This window comes from Schistocerca americana, chromosome 4 (genome assembly GCF_021461395.2).
Source record: "Schistocerca americana isolate TAMUIC-IGC-003095 chromosome 4, iqSchAmer2.1, whole genome shotgun sequence".
Taxonomy (NCBI): Eukaryota; Metazoa; Arthropoda; class Insecta; order Orthoptera; family Acrididae; genus Schistocerca; species Schistocerca americana.
Window position 1 is genome coordinate 699,594,786 of NC_060122.1, and position 26,672 is coordinate 699,621,457.

Consider the following 26,672-nt stretch of genomic DNA (forward strand, 5'->3'; position numbering starts at 1 on the left):
CCATCTTGTCATTATTTGGTTTCAACCTTATGCCGTTTGAACGTACCTACTCATTTTTTTTAACTATATGACCATGAACTGTGCGATGATAAATGTTGTCCTACGGTCGCAGGTTCGAATTCTGCCTCGGGCATGGATGTGTGTGATGTCCTTAGGTTGGTTAGGTTTAAGTAGTTCTAAGTCTACGGGACTGCTGACCTCAGATTTTAAGTCCCATAGTACTTAGAGCCATTTAAAACGTTGTCATGCTGGTCTCTTCTCGTGCTGTCTGTAATCCATGCCTGTAACCTTGCATATAACACGTGAAAGAGGCAACATTTGCCATCCTACATTTTGATGACCACACAGCCAAAAAATGTATTTAGGTACCTGAAAATGCTCTATGGCCCATACTGCTCGATAGCGCAGGCTGGAATCGAATCATTTGGAAAATTCGTGGGAGCTGTCGTTATTCGTACTAATTTGTACAATTTCCGTAGATGCAGTAGGTCTCTCTTCTTCGTCATATTGTCGTTCAGGTCTCAGACACCAAGGTAGCCATGTTCCACACCGCACTGGATACCGGTTATAGTGGGTCGTGCATAACTATTGGAGGAGCAACTGCAGTTGCTTGACAGCGCAGGGGTTCGACTTCACGCACTACCGAGATACGAAGTCGTGAGAGCGAGCGGTCATGAATGGTGGTGGCTCCCACGCAAGAGCAGGCGGGCAAAGCGGTCGGCAGCGGGAACGCCGCGGATAACTGTTTTAGTGAATGGTGGCGCGGTGATGCCTTCTCCCTACTCCCAAGACGCCGAAGTAGGTCTCCTCGGCTCCGGGCACCGGGGCCTACAACTCGGCTCGCGTCGGTCCCCCTCGGCAGAGCTCGGCCCGGCGGCGTCGTCTACAGGCAGGGCGGCCGACTGGAGCGGCGCAGTCGTGGCGTGGGTGTCGTAGTGTGTGGTCGCGAGTGCGAGGCGTCTGCTTCCCGGCCATGTGGCACGGCCCAGTGATCGCGCGCCAGTGAGAGCACCGGCAGGTGTCATGCCGTCTGAGAGGCAGGCGCTGCCCGGCGGGCCCACCGCCGAAGAGGAGGACGCCGAAGCCGCCTTCTGGGCGTCCACTGAAGCCGGTGAGTACACAAACAACGCACGGCGCAGAGCCCCGAGCAACCAGCGGCGGGAAGCGGGCAGCTGGAGGCGGAGCCGCGGAGGACGCTACTGCGCTGCCGGCCGGCATCCTACAGCCTCATGGAGTTGCCACCACTGTGCGTGTATATACGTCTGCCGCCCAAAACGATACTTTAAGTTGGCGACCGTGGTCAGCATCCAGTTTTAACACAACGCCATGCTTCTGAGTAACTGATGTTCGTCCCGTTGTCTGTTGATACCCATGATTCCAAAACAGATCTTAAAATGTACTGTATTTTAAACGTTATCGTCATCTGAGATTTCAGACAAGCATGTTAAAAGCGTCCTTAGCAACGTTTGTGGGTGATTTACAGCTTCATCAGCGTACATTAAACGATGTGGCTAACCGATAACCTGTGAGGGAGGTGGTCAATTTGTGTACAGTGTCAGGTAAAGAATTAGCCGAGCAGGCTAAAACAGGAATACGCTTGTCATGTGTTTAGTGTCAGAGGCAACAGACGATGATGATAGGAGAATGAGCATCGTCTCATTCTGGCGGATGGTGAAAGAACTGAACCCTATGGCGGTTTTATGAACGATTCTAACATTCATCCAACTGATTTTGATAAACTTGCTGGGACAGGTAACAGTGTCTGGCGGTTGACAATTGACATATAAGGCATCCCCCGGCGGAAAATGGTCGACCTTCGACCACAGTTATTCTCCTGGCGATATCTTGTGTCCATTTTTCTGGTTTACAAGAGCAGCATTTACTGAATAATTTGCCAACAAAGTTCATTTTGTGCCGGACCGAGACTCGAATTCTGGACCTTTGCCTTTCGCGGGCAAGTGCTCTACTTCCCCCGGAAGGGAAAAGGTCCCGAGTTCGAGTCTCGGTCCGGCACACAGTTTTAATCTGGCAGGAAGTTTCATACCAACGCACACTTCGCTGCAGAGCGAAATTTTCATTCTCGAAACAGTTTACTTTCTTATGGTCCTACTGTGTCGTTCTTGGCATGTGGCACCGCCCACTTCGATGAGCTTCTTGCAAGGTAAACTTTCGCAAGTGAATCATTACAGTATTCATTGCCTGATATGGTGGTTTTCAGCATTCATTAATTCTGAAAAGCTTCACTGTGTCTTCATATCTGCACAAGATAGATGTCAAGATGTGTAGAGAACATAATTCTAGTAGTGAGTCAGTGCATCTGTTCGTTCCTATAAAGAACAAAATTATTTTGTTATGGAGTATAAAGACAATTCTCTCACTACTTTAAACTGTGGTCTATAGCTTGGTTTTTGGCTGGAACCAGCAGATGTTCTGTCTCACCCCCACCACGGTACACCTCCTTTGATCGTAATACCATGAGGTTGACTGTCACGAAGTCTTTTACTCTGTCGTGAACAAAATTACAGTCAGAATGACTTTCTAAAGTGCTGTCTAGTTCCTCAGTCGATATGACAGAAAAGTCGGGGTACATGAAACAAGATCCCCTTGTCGTGACACGCTTCCTGTTTGTTCCTCACAGCAAGACAAGTCGTCGAGCAGTGGCCTGCGTGATGCAGTTCCAAAGTTGAAGGGGAGGAATTTTCGTTGCAGCGTCAGGCACAGACTAGTTTAGCACAGTCACATTCGTATTACAAACCCATTCAGGTGTAGCATCGAAGCTCTGGAGAATGTTTCGTTGAAACAGTCGCTGAGTAATCAACCAATACTTCGGCACGTGGGAAACTTAATGGCATCCTTTTGTCACACATAAAAGTGCACCTACTTGTACCGTAAGAAACATAATGCCTATTAAATAGCATTACATCACAAATAAAATCGGGAACAGTAATTTGTTTGGGTAAAACAGACCGAGAGACGAATCTCTCTATCTGTATGTGGAATATAGAAATAAAGTCTAATACTCAACAAACCGAAGATTAGTTTTGCAGTAGAGAGCTGTACTACACATAATTTTGTTTACTGCCTCCGATCCAAGCTAATTAAAGAGCGTTCAGTTTAGCATACACAAAACGCTGTTAGAAGTTTAAGTGACGTTAAGTCCCAGAATACCTCCAAGAATCCAGCCTTCAAAACATGGACTGAGACTTCGCGTGTTGTTTGAATCCCCTCACAGCTGCTATGACAGAATAACTGTGTTCTTCCTAAATCACTCGAGGCAAATGATAGAATAGTCATGTAAACAAAGCTACGTGCAACAATTCATTTCCCAATTCTGCCTTTGGCAAGAATGCTGTGGTAAGAGACGGTACACCAAACGAAACAGGAGACAAACGACAGTTAGTCTTTCTCAAGTACGTTCGTGACTTCAGAGCAACATACATCTGACGTATCTCGAGGTCGACAGGTAATTTCGAAAGTATCCTAACCTAACACCATAAGAGTAGCTGTGTTCTGAAAAACTCGACAGCTTCGCTTTTTGTAGCGAGGACAGCCGCTAGTGTGCTAAAGCGCTACAGCCTTGAGAAAACGCGGATGCTATGTCGCCCAGCGCTGGTTGTTTCAAGCAGAACACCCGGGCACCCGGGAATGTAAACATCGGCTAATCTGTAGCCACGCCCACATACGCATCGGTGTTCATCTGTGACATATCGCACTGTGACGGACTCAGTACCGGTGATGTTGGTTCTGAAGCTGGTCACAGTGCCAGGCATTTTTGCTTCAAATTTTACTCCTTCTGTGAGTGGACCACTTTGCCGCTTGCAACATCAGTAGAAACTTGTTACCGTTTCTTTGCTTAGTGACAGATTTCGAAATCTGCGTCGTCACATCAGCTCAAGCCGCAATTACTATGGTATACGCCACAATAAAGGAACAACTGAATCTTAACTATACATGGATTTTCTACCTCTTATTTTTCGAATTTATCGCACTTTATGCATAAGATTGTTGGTCACGGCAGCTTTGGCCGACGTTTGTGACTTTCTTGATGTTTCGTCAACACAGTTCAATGGCATTGTCAAAGATTCACCCTCCATTACTGGTGGCGGACTGACGTATGCACCAGTGGATGGTGAACCTTTAACAATGGCAGTTAAGTGAAATGACCGTATAAAACGAATAGTAGGAAAAGTAGATGCCAGACTGAGATTCATAGAAAGATTTTAAGGAAATGTAATTCACCCACTAAAGAGGTGGCTTGCAATGCGCCTGCTCGACCGATTCTTGACTGCTGTTTCTCAGTCTATGAAAATAACGAGGCAGAGATAGAGAAGATCCCAAGAAGAGCGGCATATTTCGTCACTGGACCGTTTTGTCGGCGCGAGAGCGTTACAGAGACACTCAACAAACGCCAATGGCAGACGCTACCTGAGAGGTGTTGTGCATCATGGAGAGACTTACTATTGAAATTTCGAGAGCGTTCTTTCCGGGAAGAGTCTGACAGCATACTACTTCCGCCTACATACGTTTCACGAAATGACCACGGCGATATAATTCGAGAAATCAGAGCCAATACAGAGGCTGACCGACTCTCGTTCTTCCCACGCCCCATTCCCGAATTGAACAGGAAAGAGTGAATCACATAGTGGTACCGGAAATACTCTCCGTCACATACCGACAGGTGATTTGCGGACTACTTATTTAGTTATTGCTCTCAACGGTATTCTTCAACTTTAAAGCAAAGACTTCTTGATCTGAAGCATCTGGTGAGAAACATATTTATTATTTATTAAGACAGTAACTGTTCTCGAATGAACAGATACCATTGATGACCGTGCAGCTTCTCTAGAATAAATGATAATTAATTAAAACCCTCAGTTGCCGACAAGTGTTGTTGATATACCTCGATGGGGAGAGCAGAACATGTGTGCCCCATTAACCTTCGTCTGTGCGAATGCGCACAGGTCGCCCGAACTCTTACGAGAATCGTCACCTTAGTTGGCGCGAGCAATGACCGGATGGGCAAATATCTATTAGGAACATCGCGTATGTAGATTGTGGACAGTTGGGAATGTGGGTCTCACAGGAATCGCGCAAGGGATTAGTCCCTGCAGTCACGCTGTTCATCTCTGTCCTCGGTGGCTCAGAAGGATAACGCGTCTGCCATGTAAGCAGGAGATCCCGGGTTCGAGTCCCGGTTGGGGCACACATTTTCAGCTGTCCCCATCGAGGAATATCTACAACACATGTCGGCAGCTGAGCGTTTCAATTAAGTAACATTTATTATTTGCTTGCAACTAATTTGAAGCCGAGACAGTTTGACCGAGGTTACGGTTCGCGGTTTGGAAATTACTTTGCCTCCCTCGAGGCTGCAGCAGCTTCGCATCTTCGCAGCTCTCTCGGAGCCCTCCCGCTGTTTACGCTCTGGTTACGCCAGCCCACGGCCGGTATCAATCATCATCGGTACAAGTGGCGGCTTCGGGCGGCCACCGGTTCCCCGACTGCTTTCTCCATTGTACCCGCTTTTGGAGAAAGCGTTCCGTAACAGGCGAAACAACTGGTCGAGCGAGGAAGGGGTTGCGACCTTCCCCTCGGAAAGTCTGTACTAGCTCCACAGCTTCCCGTCCATTTCCGCGTAAGCATTTGTACCGTGACAGGGGAAGAATGATACGAACTATTTCGCGCACATGGCGTTTGTCGAGTAGGATGAGAAAGCTATTGTTTACGTTTCTGAAGGGCATCACCTGCTCACTGCAGTCTGTCACCGAGCGTGGTGGCATCTGCACCGGAGAGGATGACGGTTCAAATCCGTATCCTACCATCCTTCTTAGGTTTTCCGTGACTACGCCAGATCGTTCCAGGCAAAAGCCTGGATGGTTACTTTGAAATGATACGGCCGATTTCCTTCTCTATCATTAAAACATTGCGGGCTTCTGCTGCGTCTCTAATGACCTCATTGTCGACGGGACCTTAAACCCTAATGTTCCTTCATTCTTCCACTCTGCCACCGATCAATGAGGCTTCCAGTCCCTACCTCGACATCTCAGCCGGCCGATACGGCCGAGCGGTTCTAGGCGCTTCAGTCTGGAACCGCGCGACCGCTACGGTCGCAGGTTCGAATCCTGCCTCGGGCATGGATGTGTGTGATGTCCTTAGGTTGTTAGGTTTAAGTAGTTCTAAGTTCTAGGGGACTGATGACCACAGATGTTAAGTCCCATAGTGCTCAGAGCCATTTGAACCATTTGACATTTCAATTTAAATTTTCAGATTTTTCTGTTGAGGCTAGGACAGTTCCTCCAAGGAGGATTCCCATTTGCTTTCATCTCGTCCTGCGTTATTTAAGCGTTTGTTTGTATTTAGCTTTATGTTGTCACATTCTTTCTGCCTTCCTTAAACCGCTATCTGTAAGTTCCACTATCATTCCATCAGGAGGTAATCAGTTGGATTCTCGTTGCTGAGAACGATTTTCATCATCCTGATTCTGTCGGCAAGAGAAAACTGCCAAAATTATTGTGATCAGATGCAGTGCCTTATTCCTACCCTAGTTTACAAATATCTCGGCGATTTTGCGTATTTTGCTCTAAAGACATAGTGGTAATAGAAACAGTTCCATTAAGTGTCATCAGTCACTTCATCAAGAGCAATAGATTGCCAGACACACTCTGCAGCCTTAACAACAGGAACAAAATACAGTATACGGGAGAGTTCTAGACGATCGGTGAATTTTTTGACTGCATCACTTCCCGATGTCACTTGGTCATTACTTCCTAAACAGGATGTCTCAGGTGGAATGGTCAGTATTCAGCGATTTGACAGGAACAATCATTCGAAGAAGAAAAGTCAGATAAACAAGGGTTCTAAAACGCATACCTTAAAAGCTGTGAGCACTTGTTCGGTAGAGAGATATGCTTCACGTTAGCGAAGATAAACAAGTGCTCATAACTTATAAGCTATGCATTTTAGAGACTATTTTTCTTCGAATTATTATTCCTCTCATTCCTGAACAGCGAGCATTCCTCCTGCGTTACACTGTATACGTCAGTGCTAGTAAAGCAGACGTGCCGAAGCGCAGTATGTTTTTCTTCCTCTTCTGTTTTTCTTCCTCTTTTTTAACTCGCGTAAGGTTCGCGAACATCATAACTATCGGTGCAATGAACCACTAATACTATAGTTTTTATTAATATCTGTTGTGTCTCTTCTGTGGTGTACTTCGTGTGATGAATTTGCTAAGAGATTTAACATTCGTTTCTGCTCAGAAAGACAAAATCTTTCTGTAAAACTGATAAACGATTACTCGGTTTCAGTAATAATATTCGCAGTTACTCCTGGAATTTTGTCATTTCCTTCGTCACAGGGGTCTTGCTCGCTACACACATAATGTTGCCTGCTGATGCTGGTTAAGTATTTAAGGAGACCGAACAGCTAAGGATATCAGTCTCCTATTCACACCCGAGGACAGAAGTAGTGTACCCAGTCTGTCTGGGTATAGAGTAAATTCCGTGAGAAAGTGTATTAAATGTTTGCATAGCGTGTATCTGAGGCGGAACATGGAAACCATGCCGGTACTCACCTACTGCGACGTGGGAAACCATCTAAAAACACCTAGTCGTTAATTCGCTGGTCGGACTGAAACCGAGGCCAGAATATCCCCCCGTTCCTGAAGAGATCGCTTAACATTCGCGGTTACGCTGGCGGATAATGTTGCCCGTTCAACACGTTTTGTATTAAAGCGACATTTGTCGTTTTTTAAATCTGTGTGAACTTCACCGATAAAAATTCCGCACGTTATTCAGGAATATTTGCTCAGTGTTTCAGCACAAGAGACTTATGGTCTCCGGTGACTTGTTACAGAGTAATTACATTGTGTTTGATTTATTACGTCCGTCTATCCTTGTATCTTTGTTGCACTGGAAATATCTGCACATCAGTGCAAATAGCATTGGTATGCGCTGTTTGTATGATTTGGAAGTAAAGTTGTTCTATCCCCGTTCGATATTTACTGATAAAAGTACCGTCCAGTTTACTCTTCGCTCTCAGGTTGCATTCAATACTACTCCGTTCTGTCTCGGTTGTTTTTCTTTTTTTTGTGGTGTTAGTTTTATGCTCACAGCAATAGCAGCTGGATAGGTTTACTGAAGAAGAACTGGTCGATACGCAACTCGTGAATAGGTGATGAAAGGACAGCAGCATGACGCTACGTTAGGCTGTTCTCGCAGCGATGTCAACAACATCACAGTACCTTTGCAAAGGAGGGTTGAGTATCCTATGTTTTGGTAATTAGATATTACAGATTTTATCACTGTTGAGAACCTATTTTGACAGAGACAAGGGTAACTGGAGCAGCAAACGAAAAAAATCGTAATTGCTTTATTTGTTAATGATCCCCAGATACCATGGATCCCTTTTACCGAAATATTCAGAAAATATCCTTAAAAACTTGCGGAAATTTATCGGTGGAATTCGATGATACCCCTATACTACTGGTCTGCGTTATGAAATGACCCATGCTCGTGGTGTTCTCTTCCGTTCATTGATATGTTGCAGTAATAGAGTTGTAAAATTACCGTAAGCTACCGTTAGTAAGCGGAGACCGCAGTAGTTTTCCTGGTAGCCTTGGTCACTTAAGATTGAAACGCGTTATCTGTACGTTATGTGTGTTGCATATTTATGTGGCGTACCTCATTTTGATCACTTCGGTTGCGTATGCCATCAGAGTGTTACTAGGTTCCCTAGAAACAGGAAGCGGTGAACCGTCTAGAAACTGAGTGAGGATATATAAAGGGCCACGTAGCCTACGGAACAGTTTTGTTCCACATAGTTATCCAACTGTCTGTTACTTAAGCATTGAGACTATTGTAGCAAAACTGAAAATATCAATCTGTAATCGAGCTTTTATTCGAAAATTGTTGATTTCTGACGTGAAAGAGAGTGCTGTTCTAGTAAAAATAAAAAAATTATCATATAGTAATAGAAAACGCAATTTCCTCAAAAAAAACAGATAAACTTAAAACAACCGCAAAAAACGTGTCAAACATCGCTTCAACACCTCGTCGAACTTACATAAAACCTGTTTCTGTTATTGCTAAACAACTTTCACACTTACCAACAACAACAGTTTCCTGTGCACAAAATAATAATTATGTAAATTTTGATGTGATTGTGCATGTAAACTGCATTTGCATCAAAATTGATTGCTTTGGTTACACAAAAGCGCCGAGGTATCATGACCAGCTATTTCTTTGTACTTTTCGATAACGTCTTCTCTGCTCCTATACAAACCTTGCACCCAGCAGTTTCCAGGCGCCATATTTGTTTAAAAATATGACAGTATACATGTGTTGCGTTATGACAGCGAAACGAACCTGTGACCACTCTATTTTACTTATTTTATGTTTACCGTTAGATATAAGTTTAATTTTTTGTCATAAGAAGCCCAATACCATGTTCTGAAATAGTGTCTTGTTTCTCCATTAGACAGTGCCACAAGTTCCTCCAAAAAATCGTAACACAACACACACACACACACACACACACACACACACACACACATCCGGCCGTAGCTGAGCGGTTCTAGGCGTTACAGTCTGGAACCGCGCGACCGCTACGGCCGCAGGTTGGAATCCTGCCTCGGGCAGGGATGTGTGTGATGTCTTTAGGTTAGTTAGATTTAAGTATTTCTAAGTTCTAGGGGACTGATGACCTCAGCAGTTAAGTCCCATAGTGCTCAGAGCCATTTGAACCATTTTTTGAACACACACACAAATGGCATACTAACTAATGTAAATCCACCTGATGATGGACGTTTAAACCTTTGAAACGCGTCGTGGAGATAATTAAAACGGTGGCTGGTAACAGTAAACTTGTTGTTTCATTTAATGTCAATAACAGTCACGGTAAAGCCTAACCTAAAATGTTCGCATTTAAAGTGATTCTTGTTACTTAAAAAACGCAATTTATATTTTGTAAGATTTTAAAATACATAATGGCCTAACACTGAACGATGCGCAGCTCTAATTTGCGTGCAAAACAAACAAAGATAATTCGTCGGCTCACAGTTTCTCTCTCAAATATTCATTTATATTTATTTCCCTGCCAATGCTACCGGTAATGCTGGCATTTACTACGTCATTTATGTGCTGTACCAAAACCACTACCTAGCGAGGTGGCGCAGTGGTTTGCACACTGGACTCGCATTCGGGAGGACGACGGTTCAAACCGGCGTCCGTCCATCCTGATCTAACTTTTCCGTGATTTCCATAACCAGACAAATGCCGGAATGGTTCCTTTGAAAGGGCACGGCCGACTTCCTTCCCTAACCCGATGGGATCGACGACCTCGTTCTTTGGCCCCCTCCCTCGAATCAACCAACCAAGACTAAGAATCGTAGTCTTGGTCAAGCGCAACTCTAGGTGGTATTGACAGTCTCCTCTGCGCGTACGGGTACCGTAAGAGTCTCCCGCCTGCAACTGCCCGCCGTACCGCAGCCAGGCGCCAGTGTGCGCTGTGCAGCGTGCGCCACCGAGAGCCGGCCGGCCTGTGGTGTAGCGGGCAGCGGCAGCGGGCGTTGACTCTGCGGCCACGGACTCCGCCCGCCGGCGGCTACTGCTGCGCCAGCTACGGCGCGTCGCTCATCGCGCCCGCCTCATTCACTTTACGTCCCGGCTCCATTCAGAGCGCCCACTTGCACCTTCAAGCACCTCCTCCAGGTATTACGGACCGCTCCGGCAGCTCAATACATTTCCTGTACCAGTCGGTCGAGATGACAGCTGAGACTCGATAGCCCAAGTGATAACGCTGATGGGGCTGTTATAACTCCTGACGAGCCCTAACGTGGTTTCTGAAGCCTGTGGAGGGTTACACAGGAAGAATTAGAATGCATCAGTTAACAACACGAAGACTTTTGAGGTGAATCTTGAGTGTATCGCCCAGCAGCGTCGTGGACGCTGTAATGCCAGCTTAACACTGTCTTCACGTGGGCAGGGTTGACGGACGCTATTTATCTGTCAGGAAGTTTCATTAAAAGTGGGCACTTCGCTTCTGATTCATTTCGGAAGCATTGCATAGGCTGCGCCTAAGCCGTTTCCGCCTTGGCCATTCTCCTAGCGTTACCACCACAGCAAGGAATGTACCCAGTAGGAAAAACAAGTGAAGTGTTGACCGAGTGACGTTTCGTGCCTGGTCACGAGTCCTGCTTGACTGGTACGAGTATTGAGTTATGGGACCATTGCTTTTCACAATATATATAAATGACCTAGTAGATAGTGTCGGAAGTTCCATACGGCTTTTCGCGGATGATGCTGTAGTATACAGAGAAGTTGCAGCATTAGAAAATTGTAGTGAAATGCAGGAAGATCTGCAGCGGACAGGCACTTGGTGCAGGGAGTGGCAACTGACCCTTAACATAGACAAATGTAATGTATTGCGAATACATAAAAAGAAGGATCCTTTATTGTATGATTATATGATAGCGGAACAAACACTGGTACCAGTTGCTTCTGTAAAATATCTGGGAGAATGCGTGCGGAACGATTTGAAGTGGAATGATCATATAAAATTAATTGTTGGTAAGGCGGGTATCAGGTTGAGATTCATTGGGAGAGTCCTTAGAAAATGTAGTCCATCAACAAAGGAGGTGGCTTACAAAACACTCGTTCGACCTATACTTGAGTATTACTCATCAGTGTGGGATCCATACCAGATCGGGTTGACGGAGGAGATAGAGAAGATTCAAAGAAGAGCGGCGCGTTTCGTCACAGGGTTATTGGTAACCGTGATAGCGTTACGGAGATGTTTAGCAAACTCAAGTGGCAGACTCTGCAAGAGAGGCGCTCTGCATCGCGGTGTAGCTTGCTCGCCAGGTTTCGAGAGGGTGCGTTTCTGGATGAGGTATCGAATATATTGCTTCCCCCTACTTATACCTCCCGAGGAGATCACGAATGTAAAATTAGAGAGATTCGAGCGCGCACGGAGGCTTTCAGACAGTCGTTCTTCCCGCGAACCATACGCGACTCGAACAGAAAAGGGAGGTAATGACAGTGGCACGTAAAGTGCCCTCCGCCACACACCGTTGGGTGGCTTGCCGAGTATAAATGTAGATGTAGATGTAGATGAACACTTACCTCAGATTAAAACTGTGTGCCCGATCGTAAGCGGATCTAGAGAGTCGGCCACGTTACTAATGAACACTACACACTGAGGCGACAAAAGTCCTCGAATAGCAATAAGACTTGTACAGATGGCTGTAGTATCGCGTACACAACGTAGCTGTCATTCGTAGTCAGGCGATTCATATGAAAAGATTACCGACATTATTATGGCCACGCGACTGGAATTAGCACACTTTGAATGCGGAATGGCAGTTGCAGCTAGACGCATGAAACATTGCATTTCGGAAATTGGCAGGGAATTCAATACTCCGAGATCCACAGTATCAAGAGTGTGCCGAGAATACCACATTTCAGTCATTACCTCTTACCACGGACAATGCAGTAACCGACGGCATTTACTTAACCAACGAGAGCAGCGGCGTTTGCAACCGTGTAGGACACCAATAAAATTGTTCTAAGACAGTGATGAAAAAGCTGTGATATTTTAAAGTGGTCATCCCTGATAACTAGAGTCCTTCACGTATGGAATCCGTTGGAATGCTAACAGAGAAGCAGCACAGCGCGAAATAAACGCAGAAATCCATGTGGGGCGCGCGATTAACGTATCCGTTAGAACAGAGCAGCGAAGTTTGGCTTTAATAGGCCACGGCAGCAGACGACTGATGCGAACCCCTGCGGCGCCTCTCCTGGTCTCGTGACCTAATCGGTTGGACCCTAGACGACTGGAAAACCGTGGCCTGGTCAGATGGGTCCCGATTTCATTTGGTGAGAGCTGATGGTAGGTATGGGTTGGGTTGCGTGGGGGAAGAGACCAAATAGCGAGGCCGTCGGTCTCATCGGATTAGGGAAGGACGGGGAACGAAGCCGGAAGTGCCCTTTCAAAGGAGCCATCCCGGCATTTGCCTGCAGCGATTTAGGGAAATCACGAAAAACCTAAATCAGGATGGCCAGACGAGTTATTGAACCGTCGTCTGATAACCTCAGATGTTAAGTCCCTTAGTGCTTAGAGCCATTTTAACCTTTTTTTTTCTTTACAAAGCCCTTCCTAACGATTTTTGTTTTGTCTAGATTCGGAAACACGAAGTTCCTTGCTCCAAGGAAAATGGAGTTCTTTGGCAAACTTTGTGAGAAAGATTTCTTGCAAGAGTAGAGCTTGTGTCGGTGGAGGTGAATAATGCCTCCCCTGTAAGGGGAGGACAGATGCCCTGTATTAAAAATAAATAAATAAATAGAGAAAAGACAATGCTGTTGGTAGGGCCCGGTTCACGAAAGGCACGAATAAGGAGTCTCTATCCGACACCAGGCATCTTCATACGAGTACTGACTGCGAAAGCCAACGGTACCATACTGGCTCCTGGCCCAGTATACAGCTTTAATCCATCAGCGAGTTACAACCCGAAGTTGGGCATTTCCGCCTATATAGTCACCAACCGACAGGAATAATTTTAAAAGAACAATATTGTGCGACTTCGTCGTCTTCTCCCTGCTTTGCAAAAAACACTTCTCTCGGTGGCGGCTCCCCGCGTCAGAGGTTCGAGTCCTCCCTCGGGCATGAGTGTGTGTGTTGTCCTTAGCGTAAGTAAGTTTAAGCTAGATTAAGTAGCGGGTAAGCTTAGGAACCGATGACCTCAGCAGTTTGGTTCCATAAGACCTTACCACAAATTTCCAAAATTTCTCTCGGTGGCGCTAGGTGTTATCTGTGAAGATAAGACAAGCGCCCTGCAATTGCAAGAAGAATAAAAAGTGAACCGCTGGAATGTACGTCAAAACCATGGCTAAAATAGGTACCTCCCGCGGTGTAGCAAGAACGGAAGTGTAAGAATAGGAGAAAAGCATCAAAAGACTAATAACTGCTGAAGGATGATGTCTGCTCATCAAAATAATAGAGAAAACAATCGTAATTTTACTGGAGATGAATTTTGCTATAGTAACCTCACCTAATAAACAAGACTGTGCACCCTTTACTCCAAATGCAGAACTTAAATTAGTCAAAAGCAGATTTTAGAAAACACTATACTATATCCCTGCCAATGGCCTTGCCGAAGTGGTAACACCGGTTCCTGCCAAATCGCGGAAGTTCAGCGCTGTCGGGCTGGGCTAGCACTTGCATGGGTGACCATCCGGTCTGCCGAGTGCTGCTGGCAAGTGGGGTGCGCTCAGCCCTTGAGGAGCTACTTGATTGAGAAGTCGGAGCTCCGGTCTCGGAAACTGGCATATGGCCGGGAGAGCGGTGTGTTGACCATATGCTCCTCCATCTCTGCATCCAGTGACGCCTGCGGCTGAGGATGACACGGCGGCCGGTCGGTACCGTTGGGCCTTCATGGCCTGTTAGAGAGGAGAGTTTACTGTAGCCCTGCTTAGATGCTGTTGTCATGACATACGTTCTGCAAAGAGCAAATATGTGCTAGTAAAACGGTACTCGTCTGTTAGACAGCAATAATAGACAATTTGGAACTAATAGCATAGCAGAACATGGCTCAAAAGAATTAGAGGAACGTGACCTTGGGCCTCTGCCACACTCCACTGAGCAATAATTCAAGATCGGGTATGATACCAAATTATATCGTTATCTTTCACCAATTAAGTATATAACAAAAAATCATTACATCCTCCATCGCATACATAAAAAGAACTGAAAGGTCCGACATGTCTGCGGAGGTCACCCTGCGGTATCCGTTCCCATTGTTCAGTGAAATCCATGAGAGTTCTAGGAGAATCTGTGGCGGAACAGGGTGATCACGAGCACCTCTGTCAAACATGTCCCACATACACGCAGTGGAGTTTAGGTCGGGACTTACCGCCGGCCATTCCGTATTTCAGTGTCCAAGCGTCGCGAGAAATCCCTGCTGACGCCCGCCCCATGGTCCCCGGCGTTAGAAGGAATTCAGGGTCACTACCGCTTGCAGCAGCCACCACATGGTCCAACGTATCTGTTCGATATAATGCCTGGCTATAACACAACATGCACGATAACGTCCGTGTGGCTGTCAACATTAAAGCGTCTCCACAACATCATAGAATCTTGGAAGTCTGTCGTTTTCGTGGACAACATTTGGCAGACACCACTCACCACGGGTCTCCGCACACGAACACGGCCGTCACCTTCCATCTGAGGGTATCTGGAATCATCCGTGAATAACACGTATCGCCAGTGACGAAGTTGCCAGTTGACATGGGAATGGCAGAACTGGACACGAGCTGCAAGATGTTGCCGTGTCAAACGGGGTAGTCAGACAGGACATCTGGTTCGTAAGATTTTTGCTCGTAACTTGTTCCTTACAGTCTACCGAGCGAGGTGGCCCAGTGGTTAGCACACTGGACTCGCATTCGGGAGGACGACGGTTCAATCGCGCTTCCGGCCATCCTGATTTAGGTTTTCCGTGATTTCCTTAAATCGTTCCAGGCAAATGCCGGGATGATTCCTCTGAAAGCGCATGGCCGACTTCCTTCCCCGTCCTTCCCTAATCCGATAAGACCGATGACCTCGCTGTTTGGTCTCTTCCCCCGAACTAACCAACCCAACCCTTACAGTCTGATCGGACACAGTGGCTACAGTGGTAGTGCTCTGGCAGTGTCCGCATCGCTGAGATGGCCGGATATCGGTCTTCACGTGGTGTTGTAATGCGTCGGCGACCTTGTCCAGCTCGCCTTATGTAATGAACCGTCTCCCTGCAGTGTATCCACATCCTACGGATGACACATGGAGAGGTATTGGCATGTACAACACCACAACCGAAGGTCCATCCGTTTTCGGTCAAGAGACCGCCCTTGCAGCTTGCGCTACATTAAAATTTCGTATGTCATGTGCTTGGTTGAATACAACGTCCACAACTGACAACTGTCATCTCTGCACTTCAGTAGAAAAAACAGGGGCACCGATACCCATTTCCTACTGTGGGGATCTACTGACACTGTCATGCATAACACAGCCAATAGATGTAGACTGATTTTAATTGTTGTCTACACTGAAAGCGAAGATCTAAAACCACATGATAAGACCACAGTTGTCGTCTGTATGACAATAGATTTCACATAGCAGACGTTGATACACGTGTGCCCAATTCTTTTGAACAGTGTACATCCTCACAGTGATTTAAAAAAAGTGCGGATATTTCCCAGAGGGCCAAATCAGTTCGAAATGTGCGTCCGCAGCATGTGTGTACAAAACGGCAGGCCGAGAGCGCAGCTCGTTATCTCGGTGTATAGAGGTCGATTCAGCAACTCTCGCTCTTATCAGTAATCCCGTCGAACTTCTCTGCTATACCACTTCCCCTGTTCCAGCATCGTCATTGTGCTTAGTTCTCATAGCGCTGTTTTCTGCAATATATTAACCTTGCAGGTATTTGAAGCATCAAAGTATTGGATGACACTTACTCTATACTATGTCAGAGTAAGGTAGGCTAGGCAGTAATTAATTTTATTCAACATCGTATTTTTGGTCGCGGTACGGCGTGTTGAATAGTAGTCCACTGTGTTGTTCAAAACAGACTTAGAGACGATGACTACCTACGTTTTAGTTTTATGTACCGGAAAGAAATTCGATTACGGAAATCATGACTTAAAATGCACGTTTAAGATCCCAGAAATACATCCGCGTGTTCCTAAAGAAACAAAAGACACGGAGTTATATCTATGAAATGGCAGTGCAATTACTAATTAGAAAAGTAAGGAAAGATATTCTGCTACTGAACAGGTAACTACTGGACCGCACAGAACTAGCTCATTAGATGTGGTCCTTTGACCAAGAAATGGCTTTGATAAGTTGTTCCTATCTGATGTACAGGATGAGACGTTTACACAGCTGTTGTCTTAGTCATTTTGGATTAGACCCAGTCGCCATAGTTGTGAGTAGCAATAGACATACCCAAATAGCTGTAACCATTCAAGTGTTTACGTTCCTATGTGCCATTTTCTGACAACATCTGGGGCTATCAGCGGTCGCAGACTGTATTTTCGAGTCGCTAAATCCGTTACGTGTTTGATTTAATATGATGGAACTTGTGAACACTGGTAGATAAATATGAGTTGAACACGTCCGAAAGAACGACACGATTTTGATCCAGCCGCTACTGTGAATTAAGACACAAAGGAAATACAGACATAATGGCCAATGGGCACTACGTTAGTAATGTGTGAATAACTTGAGAATTTGGGTTTAACGGGAGGTATGCTAGGGTAGTACGTGCACCTGCCATGACCATTGTGTCCGGATGGCTTAGTGGTCAGAGCATCTGCCTAGTAAGCTGGGTTAGAACCCTAGCCCGGAACAAATTTTCAACTTTCCGTATTGATTTCAATCAATGACAACGTTTCTAATTCCTTTGTGGTTTAATTTATAGTGGCTGCTGGATCTAAATCATTTCTATTCTTTCGGACACCTTCGAAAGAACTGACATCACATACATATAATTAAGCCGAGGACGGCCAGTGGTCTTTTCAGTGCAGATGCACATCAGGTTCTAACTCTTACGGGAATCGGCAAAATGGTGCGAGTAATGGGCATAATGGGCAAGGGGCACTACATTCGTAGTGTAGGGATAAGTTGATAGTTTGGATTGGCGGGATGTGTGGTAGAAGAGTCCATGCAGTTGGTGATGATCATTGTGTCCGGATGGCTTAGTGATCAGAGTATCTTTGTATGTGACTGGTAGATAATGCTATACATGTCCAATAATCACTCATATGAACCATGCATGTTACGTTAACCTTGCGATCCAATAATGCGAGACAGAGATTACGCCATACGGCTGAGTATCTGAATTACATTTAACGTTCTCCCTGGAGTCGCACGGTGTACAACAACGGAGCTCCAGACAGTTTTCAGTGACCAGGCGTATTTTCTCCGGTTTTTCGGCAGATATATGCATTTTCGCTCTTGCACCGCGCAGCTCGATTCAGCCCAAAATAGTGCTGCTCTTTACGTCTTTCATACGAAGCCCATTGTCGACGGAAGTCACCGGTTCGTTTCCCCATTACAAACAATATGATTTTCAAGGCGGAATTTCACGTGTCCATTCTATAGAGCCATCCCAAATTGGTCTAGTGCGATATTCGGTGTATCAGTATGTATCAACAGCGGCAGTAATACACGGAGGATAAGCAGTACTGAAGCAGCAACAGCACAGCGCTGGTACACACTGACTCCTTACCGCCATGCAGCAGCGCTGATCAGTCGCTGCTGGAGTTCTGCTTATCATTCACGTTTTACTGTCTCTGCTAACACATATCGAAATGTCGTTCTCAATGGAGAGAAGTCTTCCGAAGTAAGAGTGATTTCAGGTGTGCCGCAGGGGAGTGTCGTAGGACCATTACTATTCACAATTTACATAAATGACCTTGTGGATAACATTGGAAGTTCACTGAGGCTTTTTGCGGATGATGCTGTAATATATCGTGAGGTTGTAACAACGGAAAATTGCACTGAAATGCAGGAGGATTTGCAACGAATTCACGCATGGTGAAGGGAATGGCAATTGAATCTCAATGTAGACAAGTGTAATGTGCTGCAAATACATAGAAAGAAAGATCCTTTATCATTTAGCTACAATACAGCAGGTCAGCAACTGGAAGTAGTTAATTCCATAAATTATCTGGGGGTAGGCATTAGGAGTGATTTAAAATGGAATGACCATATAAAATTAATCGTCGGTAAAGCAGATGCCAGACTGAGATTCATTGGAAGAATCCTAAGGAAATGCAATCCGAAAACAAAGGAAGTAGGTTATAGTACACTTGTTCGCCCACTGCTTCAATACTGCTCACCGGTGTGGGATCCGTACCATATAGGGTTGATAGAAGAGATGGAGAAGATCCAACGGAGAGCAGCGCGCTTCGTTACAGGATCATTTAGTAATCGCGAAAGCGTTACGGAGATGATAGATAAACTCCAGTGGAAGACTCTGCAGGAGAGACGCTCAGTAGCTCGGTACGGGCTTTTGTTGAAGTTTCGAGAACATACCTTCACCGAGGAGTCAAGCAGTATGTTGATCCCTCCTAAGTATATCTTGCGAAGAGACCATGAGGATAAAATCAGAGAGATTAGAGCCCACACAGAGGCATGCCGACAATCTTTCTTTCCACGAACAATACGAGACTGGAATAGAAGGGAGAACCGATAGAGGTACTCAAAGTACCCTCCGCCACACACCTTCAGGTGGCTGTCGGAGTATGGATGTAGATGTAGATGAAGAAAAAACGAATATCACACTAGACTAATTTGGGACCATTCTATCGAAAGGACATGTATGCTTCTGCTTTAAAAATCATTTCGTTTGTAATGAGATAACAAACCGATGCTTTCCGTCGACACGGGGCTTCGCATGAAACACGTGATGAGCAGTACTAGCCTCGGCTCACTCGATCTGCACAGTGCAAGAACGAAATTGCAAATATCCGCCGAAACATCAGCGGGAATGCTCCAGACGACTCTTAGGTGTGTGTCTGTGCCTGCGTGTGTGTGTGTGTGTGTGTGTGTGTGTGTGTGTGTGTGTGTGTGTGTGTGATAGAGAGAGAGAGAGAGAGAGAGGTCTGTGTACGTAGACGAAGCCGCGGACAAAAGCTAGTTTTAAATAAATCTGCCTGATGAAGTATGATTTTGCGAAACCCACAATGACAGATAAACAAAAGTTCTCTCCAGAAGAGAATTTCTCCAGGATATCTCTTTGAGAACTCAGTAAGTTTGCTATGCAAGATGTCAGCATCTCCCGGTCTTTCTGTGACAATGACGTCACTGTAGTACCACCTGGTAGAGACCCCACATAATTTAATAAATCCTGTAAACCATGGGAACATGAATAGGAAGTCAGTTCGTATTTTGTCTAACAGTTCATGGTTATATTCAAGCACGTTAACAAACCTCCATCGTCTTCTCCCAATGATGATAGGATACTCGTTACCAGGTATGTGTGGAGCTTCATGGATAGTTTCTTCACTTCGGCTTCCAGCATCGTCCACATCAAGGTTATCAATTTCACTGTGTGTTCCATTTTCAGAATTCTGCAAACAAATTATCAAACATTTACTCATCATCTCCATCAGAATCGGAAACTGCACCAAGACAACCTCCACAACGTACACTACGAAATAGTGGGGTGTTTGCACAAAATGAGCACCAATAATTATATTTAGTTACAATGGGTGGTGCAAATACACCTTCAACAACTTCCAAAGGATTAACAACTAGTGATACGTTGTCGACACAAAACATTTTATAAATTAGATCTCTGGGTCGTACAGAAAGCATTTCATTTACACACCCCTCACAAATATTTATTGTCCATCTTCAATTCTTCAAGTATGAATTATTGATCTTAATACAATAATACTGCGCACTTATTTTGAAAACACTGTTAAAGAAATTGAAACGCTCTATTTCATATGAACTTCACGCTCACTTAGAGTAAGAGGGGAAGTAAAAGGGGAGGCAGTTACAAACTGAACGATGCACAGTGACAAAAAGAAAAAGCTAATTTCATCCACTGATACAAGACGGGCGTAGAACTGTAAAGTGCTACAGCCACAGATTGAGCGTGAATCTTGTCAGCCGTTCAGTTTTTGCTGGGAACGAGAAACCTCTAAGCAGTGCGCACGTCCAGCGCCTGAGAAACGAGGAAAATTTACAGCCCAGATTGCCGTCCATTTGTGGCTTCCAGCTCCGGGCTTCCGTCATATTTCATTTTTGTTGCTTTCTTTTCCCGTGTCATTTGTTTTTCGTCCCTGTTATCGCCGACCACTTTCGTGTTCGTTGCCGGGGCAGAGCCGTTCACGCTTTCTCCAGAAAGGCCACAAGCGTCTGGCTAGCGTAAACAAGAACCTTTCTCCGAACGATCACCGCCTCTTGCTGCTCGAGAGCACATTTTTTTTTTTTTTTTTTTTTTTTGGCCCGTTGATTGCTCATAACGTAGAGAACATTATATCTCGACAAATCATTTCCGTTCCTCATTACTATACTTTCCTTCAGAAAGTGTTGCTGATTAATGGATCCAGCCGATTGCGCAAGCGGACGCTGAGTTCCTACGCTACTTGTTCGGACGACCAATACAGACTGCTTCTACGTCTGCACCTACATACACATGCTCCGCAGTGACTGTCGGATGACCGTACCCACTAATATTAGAGACTGGATGTCTTACTCCATTCACGTATAGAGTGATAATAACAGGATACGTTCTTCGAAAGGAAGGAATGAAGACTGGGCATAACGCCCCGTCGACATCAACGTCATTAGAGACGGAACACAAGCTCGGTTCGTCGCAAGGATGGAGAAGAAAACCGACCGTGCCCTTTCAAAGGAATCGTCCTGGAGCGATTTAGCGAAATCATGGAAAACCTAAATCTGTATGGCCGGACGCGGTTTGAAGCGTCATCCTCCCGAATGCGAGTCCAGTGTGCTAACCACTGCTCCACTTCATTCGGTAATATGTTCTTCGATTCTCACATTGAAAACCCTTATCTTAGTCTCATGATCTCTACAACCGATACAAGACGAAAAGCTGTCAAATTACCAAACAGTCTTTTCGGAACACCTCTTCTCTTAATTTAACCGATAAAGTTTTGCCGGAAGAACGTCGACTTTCTTCCAAATATCCCCAATTAAGTTTCGTGCGTGGTATACCAACCTGCTACGCTTCTAGCAGCGTATGGAATCCTTATCCAGCAGACACACACACACTGAAGCAGCATTCCAAGGTTAGATACACTAGTTCCTTGTATACTGTTTCCTTAAAAGATATACCAAACATCCTCAGGACCCCCCCAAGTCTTGCTTTCGCATCTCCTAATTCCGAGTAACTTCTCATGGTCGGGGTTTTTTGTTTTGTAGAAATTCTTAAAGGACACCATATTCGCATTTGACTGTAGAAATTATTTATTTCACAAATGCAATTTCGGCCTTTGGGCCATTTTCAAATGGAAGTGCAAAATGTTTTGCTTACACGTATCGGAAGATTTTAAAGTCGGGCACGTGCTGAAGCAAAATCTTCTGCAGTACCACTTGAAAAATGGCCCAAAGGCCGAAACTGCAATTGTTAAATAAATTATTTCTGCAGTCAACGGCGAATATGGTGTCCTTCAAACAATTTCCTATTTCTGATTTCAAGTGTTCGTCTCATTACGTATCGCTTCGCAGTATTTCCCACCACATATTTAGCTCGAAACGTTTATGTTTGACCATGTACTTGGGTACTATGGGGTTTTCTTTGTTGTGGGCATTACCTTACATTGAAAAAGAGAGCAGAAATTCAGTAAATTAAGTGATAAACCCAAATTATTCTCCGTGTTTTGATGGTTGTATGCCCTCTACCTTGCTCTTCACAGTGTGTTACTGAGCCTATACGTAGCGACAATACATTCACGTAGGCAACAGTACTGACAGCGAACAATGTAACCGTGTTGATGAAACTTTCTGATAGATCTTTTATTTCTTGCCTATCTTCTAGTATTGTTGACTGTAGTAACAGAGGTCACAGTTTCGTTTCCTAACAGTCCGTCCGGAGACTTCAATAATTTGAAATTATTTCCACATAACGTTGCGAGGTGAACTAAGGAGTTCCTTGGGGAAAGAGTAATTTGTTCACATTTTCCTTTTCCCTTTCGGAGATAGTCGAAAGTGGTGCAGTTTACTGCCACTAAGGAAAGAGAAGTAGTCTCCTCCATTATGCAGTTCATACAGCTTGTGAAATAGTTAATTGTGTTTTGTTGTTCCTGGTCGTAAGTCGTGATCTTTGTTTCCTCCAAGGCATGGTTGTCGGCAATGCCTGCGATATCATCCATTTTTAGAATGCTCAAATACGACGTTAGGAACCGCTACGCAAAATTCAACTGCTACGGCAATGTTGCACCGTCGCGCCGTACTGCTTGTTCACGAAGTTTGGCATGTGCACAACTTACTCTAGGACTTCTCACTTCTTCCGATTCTGACCAGTAGACTCCGTAGCTGAAGAAAAAAAAAAATAATGAAAATAGACACTGAAAGCCGATCGTCAAAATGACTTCAAGTCAAGTCTGAACCCAATTTTTAGCCAGACGACATAGTATTCAACCCCTGATAAGAGTCTCGAGATTATAATTTACGTAAAGCGCCAATGTGCACACCTGGCATTCATGAACCATCTACTTTGCAGCAATGATTAGGGCCTCCTAGACGCTTCTAGCGATAAACGCATTCCTCTACCATTAAACGAATACCTGATGCCACACATACTGCCTTCAAAAAGTCAGCAGAGAAAGGTGAAAAGGTCAAGACGTCTAGTTGTAACCTAGACTTGTTTCTAGGAAGAGTATCTGCATAATGACACGGGGTTAAACGTACAATTTGCACTTCAAGTGGCGATTAACGGCAGGACACCGAGAGGGAAGAAGGCTCTGCTCGTTGATCACTGTAATCAATGGTGTCAGAGATGACACGTTATTACCTGTCTGAACCAAGTACAGCGCCAGAGCCCGATTATCTCCTCAAGTTCTCACTAATAATGCCATCGTAGACATGCCAACCGAGGCAGTACACTGTTAAAGGATGCAACAACCATTACTTGCGTTCAATTCCAGTTTTACTCATACTAAAAACCATTTCAAGCGTTTTCTGAAACTGTTGCCATTAAATAATAACGAGCACCGTTAGGAAGGACTACAGTTTTATTCTCATGAAATGTGCTTCTTTGCTGGGATGTAAAAGCCCGCGTTTTTTACTCACGATAGCTTGAAAATCACGTGCAGAATCTGTGTTATTAGATTTCAGGACATTAACCATCGAACCAAACTGTCGATTGACAACGAAAATAAGAGCATGTATACTGTCTTCCCAGATATATCACATTGTTCTGGATAAAGATCGCTCGTGATAAACAAAAAGTGTACCTCAAGGATACCGTTGCACCTTGAAGGATACGTGGAGTTAAAAACAAGTACGTTCCAAAATTGGCTGAAATCTCAAACGGTAGCAATTACTTCTGAAGGTCTGATGAGTAGAATATCTTAGTATCAAAGTGGGACACTTGCGTATAGATCAAAGAAAGTTTTCATTGTCTTACTCGTTATTGAATGAGTCATCAAATTATTCGCCTAAAGCAAACTTGTACAATGGTCCTTGACTCTGTGATTGGTGGTTCGATTTATGAACGTAGAAGAAATTTTCATCACCAGTATTTCACCAGCAAGGAGAGAAGACGAGATGCAGTAAGTTCTTGCACTTGGGGTTTTATGCCAGTGTCACGTGGAGTTGAGCATGTCAAAACTGCTGAACTGTCTGTGTTGGTTCGTCCGTCGGACGAGGACGCTGAGATCGGCGGTTCTCATGGTAGTCAGCAAGAGTAAGCTGTGATCCAATATCGAGTTCCACTATTTCCCTTCTCCCATACAAAATGCCATTCACGACGCAAACACAGCGCTACTACACACCACTCGCAATCATCATGGCCGCTTAGACGTACCAGACATACTGTACTTAATTTACAACTTCCACAGTTCGCGGAAGAAGTTGGCATAGTGTGCAAACAATGGAGACCTTTCCAGTTAGGCTATCCTTAGGGGTCAGTCAGCCAAGAGGGCCATATGACTTTTTTCCTTCCTTACAACATCAACGATATATGTGTTCAACGTACAAATAATATTGAGAATTCTGTGTTTATGTACCATGTACAATCTTAAAAACAATTTGTCATATATACATAATTGTTAATAATATCATTGTTGTATAATTTCCTTGCGCATACGAACTACATAGTTTATATCGCCATAAACACACTACAGTGCAATGAAATCTATGTTTATAGTTGAAGAAACGTTTTTTTTTACCGCTTCGTCAACAGCTTGGTCATTCGAGGGTGAACAAAAGGTCAATTTAGCACACACAAAAGTCTCAGGAGGAATTATCAATATTCAGGATATGACAGGAAAGAGCATTCGAAGCAAAAAAGTCTATTAAGCACGGCCCTAAAATGCATGCCTTCAAGCTATAAACATTTCTTCATCTCCGATACTTGTAAAAAATCACGTCTATTGCAAATTCTTTGCTTTCCATTATTTAAGAGATGGTAATATGGACCAAAAGAAGAAGAAAATGTACAGCAACCGTAACTATGAGCACTTTTTTTGGTGGAGGAACTGTGTTTCAAAGTGGCGGAGGTGAACAAGTGCTCATAGCTCGTAAGATACGCGCTCTGGAACCTGTGTTTACTGGAATTTTTTTTCTTGTTTTGGTCTATAATACCATCTCCCAAATATGGATGCAAAACGCTTGCTGCAAAAGAGATTTGTTTCACATTGTTTAAGATGGAGAAATGTTCTTAGCTCTTAAAGTGTGCATCTTAGAATCCATGTTTACTGTGCTATTTTGCATCGAATGGTCGTTCCTCTCATATCCCTGAACATTGTCCATTCCTCCGGGGATACCCTGTATATGGAGTAGGAAAGCGGCCACCACATTTTCAAAGAAAGCTTCTTGGTATTTGTCTGAAGTGCTTTAGGTTTCCGACGGCCAGAAATTTAGATGGCCAAATGAAGATTTTAATTTCTTTTCCTTACGAATATGAATCCGGTGTCTTAATCAACTCGTGCCTCTCTGCCAATCGAACACCGCGAATCATGATATAAATTGCTAAGCAAGTTCGTGCGAAGGAACACGTAGTGATGTCACTACCTGTTGTGACGTATCATTTTATATTGTCTTCCGTATAGCACAAAGTGTCTCGTAATGCCGCACTGTGCTTGTTACCTCTTTCGGGCCTCTGATGAAAGCTCTCAGGCGCCAGTCATTACTGAGGCAGGTGACGCCGTTTCCGCGCCAGTCGGTTGCAGCTTAATCTGTGCTGGCGTTGTGGGTGGTCGTTTTCTGTTAATCCCGCCGTGTTGCAACTGCTGACTGGCGCCTGGTTGCGTCTCCTAGATAAGATACACTAACTACTCGCAGATGCTCAGAAGGGCCTAGAGGCATGCCAGTTACGCTGCACTAGCACAAACATGATTCTACCAAATTATTACATCTACATCTAATTATGTACCACGTAAACGGATGACGGAGGGTACATAGTGTGGATGTATGAAAACTGCCTCTAGTGAAATTTGCGCCTATTCATAATTCTGTGAAATCTGCGCCTGTTACTCCTGGGAACTACGATTCACTGAATCACAGCCTACTTACAAAGCCGAGAGTCGTCACCCATCGGAAACGCTTACATTCCGCAGTGAGATGCTATGTCGCTATGTCCCAGGAGTCATGCACATGACCAGCAGCGTAAACATTCTGCTGTCGGAAGAAGCGCGTCATCAGTTGTGGATATAAAGTTCGGTGATATGCCCTCTTACATAGGCGTATTGCTAGATGTTTTAGCGTTGAAATCGCTTTTATGATACCGTAAAGCGGGGTGACTGAACATTTTAAATTCATTTTTTGAAATTAAACAGAAACTTCTGAAGATATTGACATGAAGCTTTTGGACAAGTTGCAAGAGGTGTTGCTGAATATGATAAAGCATATTATACATTTTCATCACCCAAGCTTTGTTTATTTTTATTTTTTTTTTAATTTTTCACTGTTCAATTTCACCTCATTGGTCGCGGTCACTTTGAACATGG

The 26,672-nt window shown here is 44.6% G+C and overlaps 1 protein-coding gene across 2 annotated transcripts in view; it reads left to right on the forward strand.

Annotated features, from left to right (window-relative positions):
* The first annotated feature begins 931 nt into the window (after positions 1-931).
* Positions 932-26,672, forward strand: part of LOC124612342 (protein TANC2) — a 549,855-nt gene continuing 524,114 nt past the window's right edge. The window contains exon 1 of one of the 2 annotated variants that reach the window (XM_047140494.1): positions 932-1,111. In XM_047140494.1, coding sequence (XP_046996450.1) covers positions 1,024-1,111 — 88 coding nt within the window. In that variant the 5' untranslated portion in view covers positions 932-1,023. The remainder of the gene's footprint in view (positions 1,112-26,672) is intronic. The other variant, XM_047140496.1, reaches the window with a different exon arrangement.